Source organism: Myxine glutinosa, chromosome 7 (genome assembly GCF_964187855.1).
Source record: "Myxine glutinosa chromosome 7, kmMyxGlut1.1, whole genome shotgun sequence".
Lineage (NCBI taxonomy): Eukaryota > Metazoa > Chordata > Myxini > Myxiniformes > Myxinidae > Myxine > Myxine glutinosa.
In genome coordinates this window covers 69,639,565-69,655,532 of record NC_136267.1, presented here as the reverse complement: position 1 = coordinate 69,655,532, position 15,968 = coordinate 69,639,565, and the positions used below count along the sequence as shown (strand labels likewise).

The following is a 15,968-nucleotide window of genomic DNA, read 5'->3' as shown; positions in this document are numbered from 1 at the left end:
TGTACATTTCCCCTTAATTGGCTGTTAGTTAAAGATTGCACCTTAGTTAGTCCATGTCCAACATGTAGGACCTCTCTATAGTTATATCATTATTCTGTGTTCCAGGTAAGGCTGTGTTTCCAATAGTGTGACCCTACGTTGCATCAATCAAATAAGATAGTTCCCCTTTCAATTTTCCCCAATCGTCTCCTGCTCTTCAAGTGCAGTAGCGGTAAGGCAGCGTTCGCTGCCAGTAACAGTTGGGTTGTTTTCTCCGCCCCAAAATTCCATTGCCCACGTACTTACTTTTTCCACATGTGAAATTTGCATTTATGTTTATTTAAATTATACAATGGACTACAAAATGTAAATGTTTCATGATATTTGTTATATTATATCACCTTTACCTATCAATATTGTTGAAATGAAGATCAAATAGCTGTATGTTGAAATATGTTGAAAAGGTCAAAACTTTACATGGGGTGTACTTACTTTTTCACGTGACTGTATATTATAATAGGCTACGGTGATTCTGTCTGTCTGTCTGTCTGTCTGTCCGGGGGTGTGGCTTACTCCGTTTACAGAGTAGCTCCACCCATTCTTGGAGAGGCTTCATGAAAACAAATATCCACCATTTTATTAACTCGAATAGCTTTGAGGCCTGTTTAGTTAGGCCCGTGTTGTCTTTCTCTCTCTCACAGGTTTATTTCAACTCAAATTCGATATATCATTTCATGTTTAACAGTCGCTAACATAGTTTTAGACTCGGTTGAAAAAAAACGGGAAGAAAATCCCATTAAAGTTTCCGTTTATAGAACGAAATGAATTCTCAAAGGCCTGTAAAATAAAGCCCATTCATTGAGTCACCCTCACGATTTTATCTCGAATTCACCATCTGATTTCATTTTTATCGATGGTTTTAGACTCGGTGTCAGAAATAATTGAGAACATACACGCACACACGGGAAATTGCCGAGATATATTTTTTTTAAATCGCGACACAGCCTAAAATAACAGACGGGAAAATGGCGAGATATATTAAAAATTCGTGGCGGACTTTTCCATTTGATGACAATCGTCAAGATTAAATATCTAATTTATACGTCGTCACAATAATGTGGAGAGAGGAGAGGGGCCTAGCTTCGTTCACGTATCGCCACAGACGGGAAATTGCCGACAGATATTTCTTCGTTATTATTTCATTCATCATTATTATACGGAGGTAAAGGTATTCCTGTTTGAACTGGCATTCATTCCAGCGAGGGGTTGGAGAGGAGCGAGGGATTGGAGAGGAGCGAGGGATTGGAGAGGAGCGGGGGTTGGAGAGGAGCGAGGGGTTGGAGAGGAGCGAGGGGTTGGAGAGGAGCGAGGGGTTGGAGAGGAGCGGGGGTTGGAGAGGAGCGAGGAGTTGGAGAGGAGCGAGGGGTTGCAGAGGAGCTAGGGGTTGGAGAGGAGCGAGGGGTTGGAGAGGAGCGGGGGGTTGGAGAGGAGCAAGGGGTTGGAGAGGAGCGGGGGTTGGAGAGGAGCTAGGGGTTAGAGAGGAGCTAGGGGTTCGAGAGGAGCTAGGGGTTGGACAGGAGTGAGGGGTTGGAGAGGAGCGAGGGGTTGGTGAGGAGCGAGGGGTTGGAGAGGAGCTAGGGGTTGGAGAGGAGCGAGGAGTTGGAGAGGAGCGAGGGGTTGGAGAGGCGCAAGGGGTTGGAGAGGAGCGGGGGGTTGGAGAGGAGCGAGGGGTTTGAGAGTGAGGAGCGAGGGGTTGGAGAGGAGAGAGGGGTTGGAGAGGAGTGAGGGGTTGGAGAGTGAGGAGCGAGGGGTTGGAGAGGAGAGAGGGGTTGGAGAGGAGAAAGGGGTTGGAGAGGCGTGAGGGGTTGGAGAGGGGTGAGGGGTTGGAGAGGAGCGAGGAATTGGAGAGGAGCGAGGGGTTGGAGAGTGAGGAGCGATTGGAGAGGCGAGTGAGGAGCGATTGGAGAGGTGAGTGAGGAGCGATTGGAGAGGCGAGTGAGGAGCGATTGGAGAGGAGAGTGAGGAGCGATTGGAGAGGCGAGTGAGGAACGATTGGAGAGGCGAGTGAGGCGCGATTGGAGGGGAGTGTGAGGAGGTATTGGAGAGGAGTGTGAGGAGGTATTGGAGACGAGCGAGGGATTGGAGAGGAGTGTGAGGGATTGGAGAGGAGTGTGAGGAATTGGAGAGGAGTGTGAAGGATTGGAGGGGAGTGTGAGGGATTGGAGAGGAGTGTGAGGGATTGTAGAGGAGTGTGAGGGATTGGAGAGAAGTGTGAGGAAGTATTGGAGGAGGTATTGGAGGGGAGTTTGAGGAGAAGTGGGATTGGAGAGGCGTGAGGGTGGAGAGAGGAGAGTGTCAGGTGGAGAGTAGTGAGGGGAAACATATTGTGTGAAATAAATAAATTGTGTTCATGACACCATTTCTGGATCTGATGAATTGCCAATAACCATTTTGTAAAATTTAATGTGCAGCATCTAAATCAAGATATCCAAATGTCACACATGTCCATGACCGTGGGAGTCCCACGGGTGACCCCACTAGTATATATATATATATATATATATATACAGTCGCGTGAAAAAGTAAATACACCCCGTGTAAAGTTTTGACTTTTTCAACATATTTCAACATACAGCTATTTGATCTTCATTTCAACAATATTGATCGATAAAGGTGATATGAAATAACAAATATCATGAAACATTTACATTTTGTCGTCCATTGTATAATTTAAATAAACATAAATGCAAATTTTGTATGTGGAAAAAGTAAGTACACCCCTACATTTATCACTACTTCAAATTCCTAAAATTAGAATCAGGTGCACCAGCTCAGGTGCAAATGATTAGAACATCGTTAGAGAGGATCTTGGAGGAACCGGCTTCCGCTTCCGGTCCGGTCTGAAGAGGACGCAGGCGTCACATGCTCGCCGCTTCTTCGACTGGGCCACTGTCTGTGGCTTGCTTTTTTGGTGGTCGTGCGGATTTTTTGGCCATTGAGTCTGCCCTCCGCATAGTCCCGGCTCTGCTCCTTGCTTCGCCTACCCGGCTCCTTCGCCTGCTCGCCGTTTCCTCGGGCACGCTCTCGTGGGTTGTGTCCTTCGCAGCGGTGTGGCGGCGGTTTTCCCACCGTGATCTTGATTTGTAGCGGCGGCGGTTGATTGCCGCTGCATTTCCCGCTTTGCCGTGATCAACCTTGGCCTTGTGATCGTCTCTTTGCTCCTGTCTGCCCTCTGCTTGGTCCCGACTCTGCTCCTGGCTTCACCTACCTGGCTCCTTCGTCTCCTTCGTTTCCTTGGGCCTGCTCCCGTGGGTTGGGACCATTGTTTCACCTCCTCAACCTTGGCCTCGTGCTCGCCTCTCCGCTCCTGCCTGGCATGGCTCTGCAGTACTCCGCCGCAAGGCTCCTTCTGCTCAATACCCGCTCCACCCCATCATGCATCTCTGCCATCAAATCAAATGGACTCCTCCGACGACCCAGGTACATTCACCGTGGCTCCGGTCGTAAGTTTGTATATGTACAATCAGGTCACTCCATCCCCGTCCTCTGGTCGGCTCAGCGCACTCCCACTCATCGTCCCAGCGCACCTAGTCACGGCAACGCACAAAATCGCACCTCCTGCCTGCGAACCCTGGCTAAATCACCTGAATTCATCCCTGCTGTTCAAAACAACATCAAGCTCACCCTGTTCAACACCCGGTCCCTCAACAACAAATGCCTCATCCTCAACGACTACATCCTGGATAACAAACTGGACTTTCTCTGTCTCACCGAAACCTGGCAACAACCACTGGACTACTACACACTCAACCTCACCACACCCAATGGATATTCCTACATCAATAAACCACACTCGGAGGGCCGAGGTGGTGGAATTGCCGTTATCCACCGTCAAGACATCAGGACCAGCCTCATCCCCATCGCCTCATCCTCATCCTTTGAACACCTGGCTTTTAAACTCTCTGGTCGCACGCAGTCAGTCATGGCTGTCGTCTACCGCCCTCCCAAACCACACCCATTATTCCTGTCTGACTTCTCCTACTTTCTGACCCAGCTATGTTCCCTCTCCCCCTCAATCCTCCTCCTTGGTGATTTCAATATCCACATGGACTCCACTGACTCCACAATAACCACTGACTTCACTGATTTACTCACCTGCTTTAACCTCACTCAACATGTCAACTTTCCTACGCATATCCGTGGTCACATTTTGGACCTTGTCTGCTCCACTGGATTAATTTTGCACCATCTCTCTGGCTCCGACCTCACCCTCTCTGACCACTTAGCCATCACTATGACCATCAACATACCCACCCCAACACCAAGACATTATCGCACTATCAACTTCCATAAGCTAAACGCTCTTTCACCTACCTCATTCTCATCCACCCTCTCTGAAATAATGTCCGCTTCTCCCTTCATTGACCTCCACACCCCTTCCGACCTCACTGACTACTACAACCACACTCTCTCCTCCTGCCTTGACCAGCTTGCGCCTGTAAAAACCAAAACAGTTTCTTTCACCCATTCTGCTCCCTGGTTTACCCCTGAACTCCGCCTGATGAAAACTCGTGCTCGCCAACTTGAAAGACTCCGCAATAAAACAGGTCTCACAGTTCACTCCCAAGCCTACAAGGACCACCTACAACACTACAAAGATGCCCTCTCCCACGCCCGCTCCGCCAACTACTCTCAAATTATCCACTCTGGCTCCGGAAACCCAAAAGCACTCTTCGCGACAATAAACAAACTCCTCCGCCCCCTGGACACCACCACCCAGTCATTCACAGTAGACAACTGCATCTCCTTCCTTTCTTTCTTCCAACGCAAAATTGACAACATCTACAACAGCTTGACCACCGCCGCACCCGCTCCCCCTCCAACCACCTGCCCCCCTTATCCTGCCTTCCCCTGTCTCAATTCTCCCCGGTCTCCCCTACTGACCTCTCTGAACTCCTCATATGATTAAAAACTGCCACCTGCACTCTTGACCCCATCCCCTCCAGCTTTGTCAAGGCCTCCCTCCCTGCTCTCTCTCCACTTATCATTGCAACAATAAACTCCTCCCTGTCTACAGGCATCGTCCCACCATCCCTCAAAATTGCTGCTGTTACCCCCATTCTGAAAAAACCTGGACTCAACCCTGACACCCTAAATAACTTCAGACCCATCTCCAACCTACCCTTTCTGTCAAAAGTTTTGGAACGCGCTGTAGCCGCTCAACTCAAATATCACCTCTCTGCCAATAACCTGTATGAAACATTCCAATCCGGATTCCGCTCCAACCACAGTACTGAAACTGCTCTCCTCAAAATCACCAACGACCTTCTCCTCTCCTCTGACGCTGGCAACCTCAACATTCTCGTCCTCCTCGACCTCAGCGCTGCCTTTGACACCATCGATCACACCATCCTCCTCACCCGACTTGAATCCACCTTTAACGTTACCGGCACTGCCCTCTCTTGGATTAAATCATACCTCTCTGACAGACGCCAGTTCATCTCCATCAATAACTGCAAATCCCCCACTGCTCCCCTCCCCCAAGGTGTCCCCCAAGGTTCAGTTCTTGGCCCCCTCCTCTTCATCCTTTACCTGTCCCCCCTCGGTCACTTAATCCGCCGTCATGGTCTCCAATTCCACTGCTTCGCCGATGACATCCAGCTTTTCATCTCCACCAAGTCCGTCTCCACCGACACCCACTCTATCCTGACAAACTGCATCTCTGAAATAAAATCCTGGCTTCAAATCAACTTCCTCAAACTTAACTGTGATAAATCTGAAATAATCATCATTGGCCCAAAAACGCTCACAAAATCCACCCATAACTTTGCCCTCAACATCGACGGTATCCCAGTATCCACCTCCCCTCTCATCCGGAATCTTGGCGTCATCTTTGACCAAACCCTCTCCTTCGACAAATACACTAAACAGATCACAAAGACAGCCTTCTTTCACCTGAAAAACATCGCCCGTCTCCGCTCATCCCTCTCCTCCACGGCTGCAGAAACCCTCATCCACGCCTTCATCACCTCCCGTCTGGACTACTGCAATAGCCTCCTCTATGGTTCACCCTCAACAATCACCAATAAACTCCAATACATTCAGAACTCCGCTGCCCGTCTACTCACCCATTCCCGGACCCGTGACCACATCACCCCCGTCCTTTACAAGCTTCACTGGCTCCCCATCTCCCAGAGAATCCAGTACAAAATCCTCCTCTTGACCTACAAAGCCCTCCATAACCTGGCCCCATCCTACCTGGCTGACCTCCTCTCCAGACACACTCCCACCCGCAACCTCCGCTCTGCTGGTACCAACCTCCTGACCCCCCCCCCCCCCCCCCCCCACATCCAGACCAAATTCAGATCCTGGGGGGACAGGGCCTTCTCCATCGCTGCTCCCACCCTCTGGAACTCACTACCTCACACCATCAGAGACTCCTCCTCACTCACCACGTTCAAAACATCACTCAAGACCCACCTGTTCAGCACTGCATTCAACATTCAACCCACAGCATTTAACCCCTGACTATCACTTCTCCTTCTCCCTCCTTTTGCTTTAAATATTTCCCTATTGATTCTTGTCTTTTTGCAATTGTTGTTTTCATGTTTTGTTATGCATTATGTTTTGCACTCTGTCAAAGCGCCTTTGGGCTTCATGAAAAGCGCTATACAAAATAAATGAATTATTATTATTATTATTATTTAAACCTCAGACATTTAGTTCGGTTTGCTCTTTGTTGTTGAAGTGTGCGGCGTCACCATGCTTAGATCAAAAGAGCTCTCTGATGCCTTCAGAAAGAAGGTTATAAATGCCTACGAGTCTGGGAAGGGATTTAAAAAGATCTCCAAACAATTTGAAATCAATCATTCGACTGTCCGGAAGATCATCTACAAGTGGAGAAGATTCCAAGCAACTGCCAACTTGTTCAGGCCAGGCCGCCCCAGCAAGTTCAGCCCGAGAGCAGACCGCAAGATGCTGAAAGAAGTCTCTAAGAACCCCAGAATGTCATCACAGGACCTAGAGGTAGCTCTTGCCACTGTTGATGTCAAAGTGCACGAGTCTACCATTAGAAAGAGGCTGGACAAATTTGATCTACACGGGAGGTGTGCCAGGAGAAAACCTTTGTTGTCCAGAAAGAACATCAAGGCAAGACTAAAGTTTGCCAATGAACACCTTGGCAAAGACCAGCACTTCTGGAACAATATGCTCAGGACAGATGAGTCAAAGGTAGAGCTATTTGGCCACAGTACCCGAAGACATGTTTGGCGAAAACCAAAGACAGCATTTGACCACAAGAACCTGATACCAACTGTAAAGCATGGTGGTGGAAATATTATGGTTTGGGGCAGCTTTGCTGCATCAGGGCCTGGGCAGCTCACCATCATATAATCCACTATGAATTCTTCATTGTACCAGAGGGTGCTTGAGGATAATGTGAGGCCATCTATCGGAAAGTTGAAGCTCAACCGAAGGTGGACCTTGCAGCATGACAATGACCCTAAACATACTAGTATATCCACCAAGGAATGGCTGAAAAGAAAGAAATGGAGGGTTCTGGAATGGCCAAATCAAAGCCCGGATCTAAATCCCATCGAGATGTTGTGGGGGGATTTGAAACGAGCCGTGCATGCAAGAAACCCCTCAAACATCGCACAGCTGAAAGAATTCTGCATGGAGGAGTGGGCAAAAATTTCTCCCAGTCAATGTCAGAGACTGGTAGACAGTTTTAAGAAACGCCTCCTTGAGGTTGTTTCTGCCAAAGGGGGCAATACCACCTATTAGAGCCAAGGGTGTACTTACTTTTTCCACATGCGAAATTTGCATTTATGTTTATTTAAATCATACAATGAACTACAAAATGTAAATGTTTCATGATATTTGTTATATTATATCACTTTTATCTATCAATATTGTTGAAATGAAGATCAAATAGCTGTACGTTGAAGTATGTTGAAAAAGTCAAAACTTTACATGGGGTGTACTTACCTTTTCACGTGACTGTATATATATATACATACAGCAAGCCCGCCCCGATCGCGAGTTTCCGCATCGCGGTTTCGCTCTTTCACGGTTGAATTATTGTGGTAACATGTACCGGGCGGACTATCAAGTGATATCGTGCGATTTAGTTGGATATCGCATGATTTAGTTGGATATCGCGTGATTGCACTGTATTGCGTGATTTAGTTTTCGCTGTTCTTTTATTTACGGTGCAGGATGTACATGATATCTACTCAGCATAATGTAGGTGCTGAAGAAATACCTGAGAGAAAAAAGCAAAGGAAAGTGATGTCACCTTTAGAGAAAGTGGACCTATTGCACAAGCTGACCAGCGGATTGAGTGCTTCTGCGACCAGACGCCATTATGGCGTTAACGAATCGACGATTCGTTACATTTAAAAAAATGAAGCCAAAATCAGAGGAAGTGTAAGAGCCAGTGCTCCATCAAGTGCCAAAAGGTCGTTTGTTTGCGTGTTTGTGTGTGTGTGTGTGTGTGTGTGTGTGTGTGTGTGTGTGTGTGTGTGTGTGTGTGTATGTGTGTATGTGTATGTGTACACTACCGGTCAAAAGTTTGAGAATACCTCAATTTTTCCAGTTTTTATTGAAATTTACGTAGTTTATTGTCTCAATGTACTCTGAAATTAAGCATAGAAGAAATAAACAATTGGAGATAAAAAAAGAAATCATAGAATCATTTTGTTTCATCAAATTTAATTTAAATTTTTGACTCAGCAAAGTAGCCACCTTTTGCAGACATAACCGCCGAACACACTCATGGCATTCTTTCTGCAATGGAAATCAAATATTGTTCGGGAGGTTCTTCCCAACACTGTTGCTGAAGTTCCCACAAATGTGTTGCACTTGTAGGTTGCTTTGCTTTCACCCTTCTGTCCAGTTCATCCCAAACCAGCTTGATGGGGTTTAAGTCTGGAGACTGTGCTGGCCATTCCATGATTTGAAGCCTACCGTCTTGTTATTTTCCTCGAAGGTAGTTTTGACATAGCCTGGAGGTGTGTTTAGGGTCATTATCTTGCTATATGATGAACCCCTGACCAACTAGGCGTATACCAGAGGGTATTGCATGACGGTGCAAAATGCTGTGGTTGCCCTTTTAGTTCAGGGTGCCAGTCACTCTGTGCAAGTCACCGACTCTGGATCCAGCCAAAGAGCCCCAGACCATCACGCTTCCTCCTCCATGTTTGACAGTTGGTGTCACACACTGAGGAACCATCCTTTCGCCAACTCGACGGTGTACAAAAACCCTGCGTGATGAATCAAAAATTTCAAATTTTGATTCATCGGTCCATAAGACCTTCTTCCAGTCTTCAGTAGTCCACTGGCGGTGCTTCATGGCCCAGGCAAGCCTCTTTTTCCTATTTTGCCATCTTAGCAGTTCGTACTGCCACTGGACCTGTCAAACCTGCAGCTCGAAAACTTCTCTTGACAGTTGAAACTGAGACTTGCTTACTTCGACCAGTGTTAAGCTGTGCTTGAAGCTGTTGTCCTGTGAGCCACCTATCACGCAAGCTGTTGATTCTCAGAAACTTGTCTTCTGATTCTGTTGTGGCTTTGTGGCCTGCCAGACCTCTTCCTATCAGAGTTTCCGCCAGTTTCCAATATACTACTTCCTGCAGTGCAATATTGTCCAAATAATGTTTGAGGGTGTAATAACAGTCCGTTCCAATACTGCTTTTATACAGACAGGGGGTTTGTGATCAAGTAGCAGAGGTTGGGACACCTGTAGGAATTGTTTGCATCAACTTTCAAGGCTTAATTTACTTACATTGCTGCAGCACAGCTGTAAGTTGTTAACCCATTACTTGTTCCCTGAAGAAGGCCTTTTTTTTTACAATATAACTGTGCAATTTACATTATTTTGCCGTTTTTGCTGACCTAAACTTCTTTTTTTTAACCTCGAGCAGTTTACTACTTACCTTTGTACCATTTCAGATTATTCACTGGACATTAAACTGTGTAAATTTCAATAAAACAGGAAAAATTGAGGTGTTCCAAAACTTTTGACCGGTCGTGTGTGTGTGTGTGTCTGTGTGTGTGTGTGTGTGTGTGTGTGTTTGTGTGTGTTTGTGTGTGTTTGTGTGTGTTTGTGTGTGTGTGTGGTCGTTTGTTTTTTTTAAAGGTCAAAACGAAATAAGGAACATCCTTGTATTAGCCCGTCAAGTTAAAGAGGAAGCATTTGCCGACTTGGAGGAGGCAGACATCGTTAAAGTTCTCGAGTCTCACAATGCTGAGTTGACTGAGGAGGACCTTGAAGAGCTGGCAGTGCCCAGTGATCGAGAGGATGATGGAGATTCTGAGGGCATTGTGGAGAGACCTCAGCTGACAATCAGTGCTGTCAAGAAAGGCATCCAAATGGCAGATGACTTGGTCGACCAAATTTCTTGAGGTCAACCATTTCATGGAGAAGTGCTTGAAATTAAAGCAAGAGATGGACGCTGTCATGGCACCCTATAAGGAGATGTATAAGGACATGCAGACCAAGGCGAAGCAGACGAAGATCACCTCCTTCTTCACAAAGTCTGACGACGCTGACGACCCAACTTAACTTTGCACATCACGGTTTTGCCCATTGTGGGGGTTTTTCAAGAACGTAACCCCCGCGAACGGGGATGGTCTGCTGTATATATATATATATATACAGTCACGTGAAAAAGTATGTACACCCCATGTAAAGTTTTGACTTTTTCAACATATTTCAACATACAGCTATTTGATCTTCATTTCAACAATATTGATGGATAAAGGTGATATAATATAACAAATATCATGAAACATTTACATTTTGTAGTCCATTGTATAATTTAAATAAACATAAATGCAAATTTCGCATGTGGAAAAAGTTAGTACACCCTTGGCTCTAATCGGTGGTATTGCCCCCTTTGGCAGAAACAAACTCAAGTAGGCGTTTCTTATAACTATCTACCAGTCTCTGACATCGACTGGGAGAAATTTTTGCCCACTCCTCCATGCAGAATTCTTCAAGCTGTGCAATGTTTGAGGGGTTTCTTGCATGCACAGCTCGTTTCAAATCCCCCCACAACATCTCGATGGGATTTAGCTCCGGGCTTTGACTTGGCCATTCCAGAACCCTCCATTTCTTTCTTTTCAGCCATTCCTTGGTGAATTAACTGGTATGTTTAGGGTCATTGTCATGTTGCAATGTCCACCTTCGGTTGAGCTTCAACTTTCTGACAGACGGCCTCACATTATCCTCAAGCACCCTCTGGTACAATGAAGAATTCATAGTGGATTCTATGATGGTGAGCTGCCCAGGCCCAGATGCAGCAAAGCTGCCCCAAACCATAATATTTCCACCACCATGCTTTACAGTTGGTATCAGGTCCTTGTGGTCAAATGCTGTCTTTGGTTTTCGCCAAACATGTCTTCTGGTACTGTGGCCAAATAGCTCTACCTTTGACTCATCTGTCCAGAGCACATTGTTCCAGAAGTGCTGGTCTATGCCTAGGTGTTCATTGGCAAACTTTAGTCTTGCCCGGATGTTCTTTCTGGACAGCAAAGGTTTCCTCCTGGCTGGACAAAAATTTGATCTTCTGAGTCGGCCCCAAGTTCCGTTGAACTTGGGGCCGACTCAGAAGAAGACCTTTGTTGGTCGAAAGCTTGTCGACAATTAAAGATCGACGTCCTGAAGCTACGTCCGCGTCTTATTTAATCTAACGATTATATATATATATATATATATATATATGGTATTTGAACCTGGGTTCCCTGCATTAGATATCAGAGGTTTAGATGGTAACATGAAGAGGCCAACCTGTTGTGTTATCTTTGTTCTGCACCCAACGATGGAATGACAAGTTTCCCATCTTACTATAATTCACCAAATGTCCGTCTGTCCGTCTGTTCCCAGGTATCGCAAAAACAGCTGAACTGATCGCAACGAAATTTTGGGTGGGTAATCCTGGGACCCCCTGGAGTAAAATAGGCTATATATTTTTTCCCAATTTGTCCAATTTGTCCAATTTCCACTGTTTCAAATTTTCCAGTTTTTCCAAACACGATGGAATAATATTTATCGATATGAACACTGAAAAGTGATGTGGCTTTTATTGAAATTCTACAAATACTGTTTAGATTTTGATGATTTGCGTGTGATATGATTTAACGGATGTTTATATAAATCGTTTAAAATAAAAAAGCCTTCGATTTCTGATATTTTGCCTTTTCATTTGGGCCTCGAAATTAAAGCCCCGCCCGTAGGGTGGGTACCGTTGCTAGTTGGATATAATTCAGTTATGGAAACACTTATAACAGGGCATGAACGTGTCCCTATGCTTTCTGATATGTGATATGATACAGTAATAACACTAAGAGGAAGAAGAATATTGGAGGTGGAATAAGATGAAGAGGAAAAAAAGCATATAACTATTACAAGAAGAAAATATCAGAATCGAAGCTCAGCTGTGTTCCAAGCAGAGCTGTCAGGTTTCTTATTGGCTGTACTAACCTCTATTTTAAAGTAGTCACTTGGTATGAGGAGGTCACCATTCTTCATCCACTGAACCAATGGCAAAGGGTCGCCCTCAACCTGGCACTCGAGCTGAATGTCCGTGCCTTCGTGGGCTATCCGGTCATGTGGCCTCTTCCGGAAACTTGGTGGAACTACGTGCAGAAAAAGCGATACAAGGAGGACAGATGTCGATCATGACATGAGACACATACAATGCAATGCTGTTATAACAAGGATGTAAATGTAGAAGTCAAGAAAATTTGGTTACAATTAAAAGTGTTTTGTCATCACTGTGTTCTAACTGGCACCAAAACTGGTTGCAATTGATCATCAAGATTCACATTCTGAATACAGTGTTATACCCTCTGAAGATTTTGTCTACCAATAATATTGTTCCTCATTTTTAACATGAGTGATCTTCCTCTTCATCTTTAATTATATTTACCTTCCTTCCCTCCAATACCTCTTGCCCTTTCATTATTCTATCTCCATCTCACGTCCAATATTTCATGATATTTACAACCACCCCATCTTTCCACTCTCTGTCACCATATTTACATCAACCGTTTGCCTCATAGTGTTTTCTATCCTGCTCTTCACCATTGACAGATCAATACAAATGCAAGTGGCCATTATCATAAACATATTTAAAATAACACAATTATGGTGCAAAATAAATACAGCACAATATCCTCCTTCACCATCCAATTTATCTGCCTATTCCACAAACTGAGATGACAAAGAGCACAATTTTGTCATGACGTGCTCAACATAAAAGGTTGCCTAACTATCAATGGTTCACAGGCTTTGGTGAAGAGTAGGCAACAAGATTGAGCATCAAGCTGAGAAAATTATTCACTCTCAAGTCTTTGCCATATATTTGACTTATTTAGATGGTGTATATGTGTATATATATATATATATATATATATATATACACGATACCAGCCCACACACTAGAAGTCGTGTGTTTGTGTGTGTGTGTGTGTGTAACCAGGTGGTAAAATGTTTATCAGCACCGAAAGGTAACAGAGTCTGGTGTACCATACTCTGTTGCAGAGCATCGGTGCTGCAAAAGCAGTTTCTTGTCGAGGGTTATACTGGGTGGTCTCCCATTGCATTTCCAGCAGTAGTTTGGGCATGCATTTGGAAATTGTTCATGGTGATGTCCACAGCTCGCCTACCTTTTGTGAACACAGTGGGAACTTTAATGTCCACCAACTAATACCAGGGCAGACGGGACGCCCAGTTTAATGTCCATCCGAGGGATGGCACACACTAAAGAATCATCCTGCCTTGTGAAACACTGAGATGAGAGTTTATAGCTGGGTCAGGTTTACAGGTATAGTGTGTGTGTGTGTGTGTGTGTGTGTGTTGTGTGTGTGTGTGTGTGTGTGTGTGTGTGTGTGTGTGTGTGTGTGTGTGTGTGTGTGTGTGTGTGTGTGTGTGTGTGTGTGTGTAGACAGAGACCTGATTGCCATTTGATCTGAAACCACAGCATTTGGAGCTTCAAAGATGGAGAATTTGGCACTCGAAAGTCCAGTCATTCATCATGTATTATCCTCAGCATTTGAAAGATCAAAATATCAAAAGCACCTGCCATTACATCATAGAAATCATCATGGCAGCAAAAGTCAGTGATAACCTATGTGTGCTTGACATACAGGCAGACAGTTGAATTGTCGATGCTGCAGGCAGGCTGGGGCAAGATGGTGACTCAAACTTCAAAGTCCAACGAATACATCAGTCCCATATTGTGTTCACCTGCAGCTTTCATTACAATGGAATTACGAGCAAAGGCTCTGACAGGCAGAGTATTGTGAGGATCCACAAGATGAAGTGGCATGAGTAAGAGGCTGCGTACATTCATTTGCTGATGAGTCAAGTGAGGCTGAGAACGTTTTTGCATCGGAAAGAAAAAAAATTGTTTGTTCAATTTATCCATAATTTTAATCCCAAAATTGGATTGGGAAGCGATGCTGAGGAAATAAAGAAAGTAAATTGCTATCTCCAAAGTGAAAACTATAAAGGGTAGGGGGGGGCGGACCACATGGTTGATTACAAGGGATGAGCAATTTGCATTATTGCCATCTCCAGGCCATTCATTACTTTAGCCAATAAGGCCCTAAGCGATTGGTCACACAAACTGTGGTCTGTCAATCTAATATGAGCTTATCAGATGAGGAAAAGGACTCATCCTAACCAAGGATTTAATCTCCCGAAAGCCTGTGCTATCAGCGAATGCTCCACCATCAACTGTTCCACCGCAAGTATCCACTTTGTCTCACCCCCTTCACCAGCTCTACCTCCCTACATCCACCCCCGTCCCATTCTCCAACTGCTTTGCCCCCAGCATTTCACAATATGCTGCCTCACAATCTGACGGAAAGCTTTCTCGAGGGCCTACAATTTTTCTCAATCACACAACTGCGACTGATCAAGGCACTCGGCAGTGGCACACGGAATGCATGACAATTACAGGGTGGCCTTTTGTTCCAACCACAACCATTATCGCAAAATTGATTGATACCGTGCCACTGACAAACAAACAAGCAGACGTGCGTACATTCTGCGGAATCTTTCATGAAGAAAGAACGTTGTATTCCCTTGTGAGACTCCATTATATTTATATTTTAAAAACCTTCTTGAACAACACTTTCATTGCTAAAGATGGACTGTATATTAATTTTAAAAAAAAAAATCACCAGGAAAACTCTGTGGCCATGAAGGTGAGGAAAGATAAACATTACGGTCTTTTAATAAATGGAAAGAAGATGCTCCAAACATGGCTTAGGTTTTCAGGTGACTTAGCCCAGAGGCCTTTGGAGCAGGAAATTTAACATTGCGGGATATCATTGTGCAAATGTAGCATAACCGACCCCAATTTGTTAACGTCACATACTACAGAAGAAATATTTCAGTCAAATCCCGATAGAATTGTTTATGAAACGAAAACACACACTTGGTATCTCCAAGCTCTTATGAACACCAAAACAGACATATATGGCATCCATGTTGTAAGCTACGTACCAAGGATGGTCAGTGTGGCCTCCCTCTGCAGGCTGTCATCACCCTCGCCCATCGCACAGGTGTACAACCCCGCATCATTCTCTTCTACCCCTGTGATCAGCAGAACACCTCCACCAATGAGGTTCTCCCGCTTGCTGCAACACACCACACACACCACACACACCACACACATTTTTTTTCGACCAAATTCAATTTTCGGTAATCAAAGAAGAACCTCACTTCAATTATATGAGGTCATCCCCATTTGTATACTTTTCTATTGCGAAATGGCCTATATTATAGAATTTTTAGCTCACTTGGAACAAAGTTCAGGGGAGCTTTTGCAATGGCGCGTTGTCCGTCCCTCAGTCCGTCAGTCAGTCAGTTTGTAAACACTTGAAACTTCTTCTCCAAAACTGCTGATGGGATTGCGACCAAATTTGGCACAAATTATATTTGTTGTGTTGTGACTAAAGTTTGTTCACGGCAT

General features: G+C 45.1%; 1 protein-coding gene across 1 annotated transcript in view; it reads right to left on the bottom strand.

Moving 5' to 3' along the window:
- The window catches only part of LOC137431314 (neogenin), a 343,015-nt gene that overhangs the window by 207,610 nt on the left and 119,437 nt on the right, over positions 1–15,968 (bottom strand). Inside the window, exons 5-6 of the mRNA XM_078782693.1 lie at positions 15,500–15,633; positions 12,467–12,621 (exon numbers count right to left, since the gene is read on the bottom strand). Coding sequence (XP_078638819.1) covers positions 12,467–12,621; positions 15,500–15,633 — 289 coding nt within the window. The remainder of the gene's footprint in view (positions 1–12,466; positions 12,622–15,499; positions 15,634–15,968) is intronic.